Source organism: Alexandromys fortis, unplaced genomic scaffold (assembly GCF_014885135.2).
Source record: "Alexandromys fortis isolate MF-2015 unplaced genomic scaffold, M_Fortis_MF-2015_v1.1 scaffold_64, whole genome shotgun sequence".
Taxonomy (NCBI): Eukaryota; Metazoa; Chordata; class Mammalia; order Rodentia; family Cricetidae; genus Alexandromys; species Alexandromys fortis.
The window spans coordinates 1,316,825-1,322,764 of NW_026067976.1; the positions used below are offsets into that span (position 1 = coordinate 1,316,825).

At 42.5% G+C, this 5,940-nt stretch overlaps 2 protein-coding genes across 2 annotated transcripts in view; both read left to right on the forward strand.

Moving 5' to 3' along the window:
- Positions 1–528, forward strand: part of LOC126510718 (interferon alpha-12-like) — a gene marked incomplete at its 5' end in the record, with an annotated part of 5,570 nt that extends 5,042 nt beyond the window's left edge. Inside the window, one exon of the mRNA XM_050157400.1 lies at positions 1–528. This exon is cut by the window's left edge and continues 1 nt beyond it. Within this exon, the coding sequence (XP_050013357.1) occupies positions 1–528 (528 nt within the window).
- Positions 529–5,023: 4,495 nt separating this feature from the next.
- On the forward strand, positions 5,024–5,596 carry LOC126510709 (interferon alpha-12-like). Its single transcript, XM_050157392.1, has one exon. It carries the CDS (start codon positions 5,024–5,026, stop codon positions 5,594–5,596), a length of 573 nt encoding a protein of 190 aa, XP_050013349.1.
- Positions 5,597–5,940: the final 344 nt, after the last annotated feature.

The window sequence follows — 5,940 nt, forward strand, 5'->3', positions numbered from 1 at the left end:
TACTGGTCAACCTGCTCTCTGGGATGTGACCTGCCTCAGACTCATCACCTCAGGACCAAGGGAGCCTTGACACTCCTGGCACAAATGAGGAGACTCTCCCCTCTCTCCTGCCTCAAGGACAGAAAGGACTTTGCATTCCCTCTGGAGAAGGTGGATGCCCAGCAGATCCAGAAGACTCAAGCCATCCCTGTCCTGCAGGAGCTGACCCAGCAGGTCCTGATCCTCTTCAGCTCAAAGGACTCATTTGCTGCTTGGGAGACAACCCTCCTAGACACATTCTGCACTGGCCTCCACCAGCAACTCAAGGAACTGCAGGCCTGTCTGATGCAGCAGGTGTGGGTACAGGATCCTCCCCTGAGCCAGGAAGACTCCCTGGTGGCTGTGAGGAAATACTTCCACAGGATCACTGTCTACCTGAGAGAGAAGAAACACAGCCCCTGTGCCTGGGAGGTGGTGAGAGCAGAAGTCTGGAGAGCCCTGTCTTCCTCAGCCAAGTTGCTGGCAAAATTGAGTGAAGAAAAGGAATAAGTCCTGAGCCAAAATGGAGTGGACTCCTCTGGACTGGGACCCTGCAGCTCCTTGGGAAGATTTTGCCTTCCCCAAGATCTACTTTATTTTGATATCATTGATTCCACTTGCCTGAAAATTTGCCATAATATTGAGTTATATAAGGTTGATCTGTAAGGGTTTTTGTTTATTCATTCAGACATTTATTTATTTATTCATTTTTCTGCTTGTTTTCCTATTTATAAGATTTTAGTTACTTTATAATACCATAGAATTTTATATATTCTTTAATGTATCAAACAAATATTGTTAACTCAGTTCCTTGCCAATAAATTTTTTTACTATACATGTTTGATCTTACTTGTCAACCATTAGATCTTTGAAAAAGTTTCTGATATTCTTCAACTCAGTCTGTCATCATAAATACTATATATCTGGACTCAGTAGGAAAGTAATGTGCACTGAACAGACCCAAGAGGTGAGTTGATGGAACCACCTCCCAGTTCTTGTTTGTTGCTGGTGAAATCTTACTCCTCTCCATTATATAATATGTTCTGAATGTATAGCCAGCTGCTGCGCAGAAGGAAGTCCAGCATCTTCCTTGTGTCATACCGCACCTTAGTCTCTTGATCAACTATTGCTAGACTGTACTCTGCCTTCTCAGGCTTCTGATAACTAATAATTGACTCTCACCTTCTAGCAAATTAACTCATTTGGATTCCAAAGATGAGTGAGATCATAAAACCAAAATGAAAAACAGCACACAACCAAAGAGAACCTTACTACAAAGCAGTGTGAAACAAATTGGGGTGTCATCCCTTTCTTGGTGATGGTCTGTGTTGATGTGATAAAGGAACCTGGGAGTGGAAAGAATTCATTTTCGTTTAAAAGTCATAACATATTCCACCAGGATCCTGAACAGGGCATAAACCTGAAGGCAGGAGCTGGTATAGAGGTCATGGAAGAGCACTGCCTATTGCCTTGAGGGCCCATGGTCTGCTCAGCCTGTTTTCTATGCTGCTAAGGACCACCTGCTCAGTGCCACAGTGACCTGGGTACTTCTACAGCACACATTAGTTATTAAGTGCTTTAGGGACTTGTCTACATGGTGATTCTGTAGAGAAATCTTCCCTAAGAACATTCCTTCTTCCCACCTGCTCCTAGCTGGTATCAAATTGACATGAAAATTATCCAGGGAAACGTCTTATATGAGTTCCCCCGTCTCCCCTCCTCCCAATCCCCCCACCTTCTCCCCAACCACCACTCACACTTCAGAGTGTGAGGCCTCCAATGGGGTGTTAACAAAATCTGTCCAGGAAATAATCAAATTAAGGGCTGAAATTAATGAATTAGAAACAAAAAATAATACAAAGAATCAATGAAACAAAGAGCTTGTTTTTTTTTTGGGGGGGGGGTGAAATCAACAAGATAGACAAACCCTTACCAAAACTAATCAAAAGACAGAGAGAGAACATCTGAAATAACAAAATCAGAAATGTAATGACACTGAGAAAATCCAGAGAATCATTAGGTCATACTACAAAAACCTGTACCCCCACAAAATTGGAAAATGTAAAAGAAGTGGACAATTTTCTGGATAGGTACCACATACCAAAATTAAAACAAGACTAGGTGAATAATTTAAATATACTTATAACCTGCAAATAAATAGAAGCAGTCATCAAAAGCCTCCCAACCAAAAAAAGACCAGGGCCATGCGGGCGGCGGGGTGCTGGGGACGCAGCCCTGCCGCTCCTATTTCAACAGATGGTGCCCAACGTGATGGGCTAAATCCACTTTAAAACCTGAGAGGGCTTAAGAAGGAGAGAGAGAGAATTTAAGACAGCTTTTTGCTGTTTCTGGGTTGCGTGCTGCAAAGAAATTGTCCTGACTCAGCAGCAGGAAAAAACTGGCTGTTTTAAAATGCCGGCTTTCTGGGCTGTGCCGCCATTGTGATCTCTGTCTGGCTCCGGCGGGAGACAGAGCTTATGAATGGAGCATTTGGGTTAAAGTGCTACGATTTGTTTGATGGCAACTAGACTGCTGTGTGCCTAAAAGGGGGACATTGTGTGCTGCAGCTCAGAGGCACAAGCGGCTCCGCCATGCTAATGGTGCAATGTGCAAAGATCAGAGGCACGATCGGCTCCTCCATGTCGGACTGGGCGGGGCCAGCATACAGTACCTGTTTTTGACCTAGGAATGTCACAGCTTAGATTCTTAAACTCTTAGTGATTTAAAGGCGCAAAACAAAGTGCTCCTGGATAGTAAAAAAGTTACAGATTCACAATAAAACAGATTCAGACACTATTGCAAGAGGAAGGTTCTCTGGAGGACAGAGAGATGCGCTTGTCCTCTGTGAGGAGTAGAGTGATGTGAGAAACCAGGCACGGAGACGCCACAGCCATTGCTCTTCTCCTACAGTCCTGCTACCTACAGCTTCCTGTTTCCATAGTGTGTTAAGACCGATGTTGTCGAGAAGGAAATTATTGAAGTTTTGATTGGGGTGGCATTGACTCTGCCGATCACTTTCAAAATCGAACTCAGTTTTATGTAAAATTATTTTATTTTATGGCTGTTGAAGTTTCAGTTTGAACATTATTAACATTGTTGTTACTGTTTCCCCATTGGGATGACATCACTTCCTTTCTTTTACTTTATTTCAAGTGATATCGCATTTTCAGTTCAACCCTACAAGCAACGTCAGTATCTTCTCTCTAGGAAACTGAAAAAAGAAACAAAACACTCAATGCCATGAAATTTCAAAAGAAATGACATCCACCATGAAGCCAACATCACAATGGAAAAATTAAATGAGAACTTCTGAAAACTGGCAGTACTGAAGCTCTTCTGTCTGATAGACTGCCTCAAAGCTCTCCGCTGTTCAGATTTCACCTGGACAGAGACAGAGGTGGTGTTTTTTCATTTTACTACTAAAGTAAAACCTGGTGAATATCTGTTCAAAACTTTCAGATAACTCACAGCTAATCAGAGGCACTGCTGTCGGTGTCCTCTGCTCTGTATTTTCACCTAAGAACTTCAGGTACAGCAAGCACTCAGGAATTAAATATTGACCACTAAAATAATTTTTGGAAAAACAATAAATCCTTATCTATTAGAAATGTCCTCAGGACAAACTGGAATGTTTATACATCCCTACAGACCACAGAGTCTTCTGCTCTTAACATCAGGGGATCCTTGACAATTTGACCCCTGGCAATGTGGTCACTGCTAAAAACACAAGCTTTGCTAGTGAATCCATTAGAATCAAAGCAATGATCCTCTAGGATTTATGATGCCAAAAACCAAGTAAATACCACATTGTGTGTGAGCACTGAAGTCATCCAGATATGGTGAACACACTCAGGAAGAGGGCTGAAGACACTGTGCCACTGTGCAGCAGGGAATGTGAGTAGACTTTAATACCACTGAATAAGTCACAGGCACCTGGAAAAATACTAGCAGCTGGCATCAGAGCCTGTAACTCATACACACCAGGAAAAATACTGCATTCAATATAGGCATAACTGTATTGGTTGAAGAACACTCAATGCACTAATGATGGACAGAAAAGAGATGTCTACACTGATCCTGACATTGAAGGAATTGTGAAGAACAACCCCATGGCCTACAAATGTGGTTCATAAGAGGGATGGAGATGGAGAGAAATATCAGAGAAGCTCTATTCACTGTATAAGTCACTATGGCATCAGCTCAACAAAACCCCACCCGTTCTTCTTTCTGATGAAAGCTCTTCTGGAGCACTAACCAGCTACAAAACCCACAGCCCGAGACAGCGTCCTGTAAATCATAGGGACAGAGATGCAGCAGTGCAAAGAATAAGGCTGAAACTTTTAGCACAAAGCTGGATATTATAAACTCCCTCCAAGCTCACCCCCATATCTTCCCATTTTTTTCTAGTCAGAAATGGGCAGACATTCCACGGATATAAGCAAAACATGGCATGTAACTCATTTCTTAAACTCTTAATGAACACATATAAGATTTGATCATTACCATTGCATCAAACATCATTATTGTAAACTAAGAAAAAATAATTTGTAACAAAATTTACATTACAAATTAAATAACTATGTTAAAAAGTAAAAATGACCCACAAAACTCAATTGCAGTATTGAATTGAATAACTTTTCAAAACAATTGTTAGAAGAAAGTTTCATTCTTTTCATGTGAGTAACTTCAATCATATAAGGTATATCTGTGCTGTTAATTGTCAAAACAATCTTTTAGGATTAAACTCTAAAGAAGCTTTGTTGGGGGGGACAGTGAAGAAGGAAACAAAATGGAAACAAATGGCTAAAAATGGACGGATACAAGCAGAGAATGATTTAAAGAAAGTGAAAAGGGTGTGGGAGGATAATGGGAGGGCATTCAGAAAGTGGAAACTAGTGCTTTCTCTTATTTAAGACACATTCACACAGAATGGTCTTCAGAGAACCTAGAGGGGAACCTTCAGGACCAACAGCCCAGAGGACCAACAGCATCTGCATCATCCACAATGGCCAGACCCTGTGCTTTCCTGGTGGCCATGGTGCTGATGAGTTACTGGTCAACCTGCTCTCTGGGATGTGACCTGACTCAGACTCATAACCTCAGGAACAAGGGAGCCTTGACACTCCTGGCACAAATGAGGAGACTCTCCCCTCTCTCCTGCCTCAAGGACAGAAAGGACTTTGCATTCCCTCTGGAGAAGGTAAATGCCAAGAAGATCCAGAAGACTCAAGCCATCCCTGTCCTGCAGGAGCTGACCCAGCAGGTCCTCATCCTCTTCAGCTCAAATGATTCATCTGCTGCTTGGGAGACAACCCTCCTAGACACATTCTGCACTGGCCTCTCCCAGCAGCTCAAGGACCTGCAGACCTGTCTGATGCAGCAGGTGGGGGTGCAGGAATCTCCCCTCATCCAGGAAGACTCCCTGGTGGCTGTGAGGAAATACTTCCACAGGATCACTGCCTACCTGAGAGAGAAGAAACACAGTCCCTGTGCTTGGGAGGTGGTCAGAGCTGAAGTCTGGAGAGCCCTGTCTTCCTCAGCCAAGTTGTTGGCAAGATTGAGTGAGGAGAAGGAGTAAGTCTTGAGCCAAAGTGGAGAGGAGTATCCTGGACTAGGACCCTGCACCTCTCTGCTCAGAATCTGCAGTTCCAAAAATCTCACTCATTTTGTCATGAACTCAGTCATCCTGCCTACGTGGTTCAGCAGTGATGAACCATCCTCCTGTCTATCTGTAAAGGGACTGTTCCCCACAACCTCCAATCCATTCATTTGTTTGTTTGTCTGTCTGCCTATATACTTATTTATTTATAAAATATTTATGTAATATAACATATTTTGTGGTTAAATTTTCATATATTTTTATTTTCTATAAATTATTACTTAATCAATCTGATTTTATCTGTTCATTCTTTACCTCCCTTC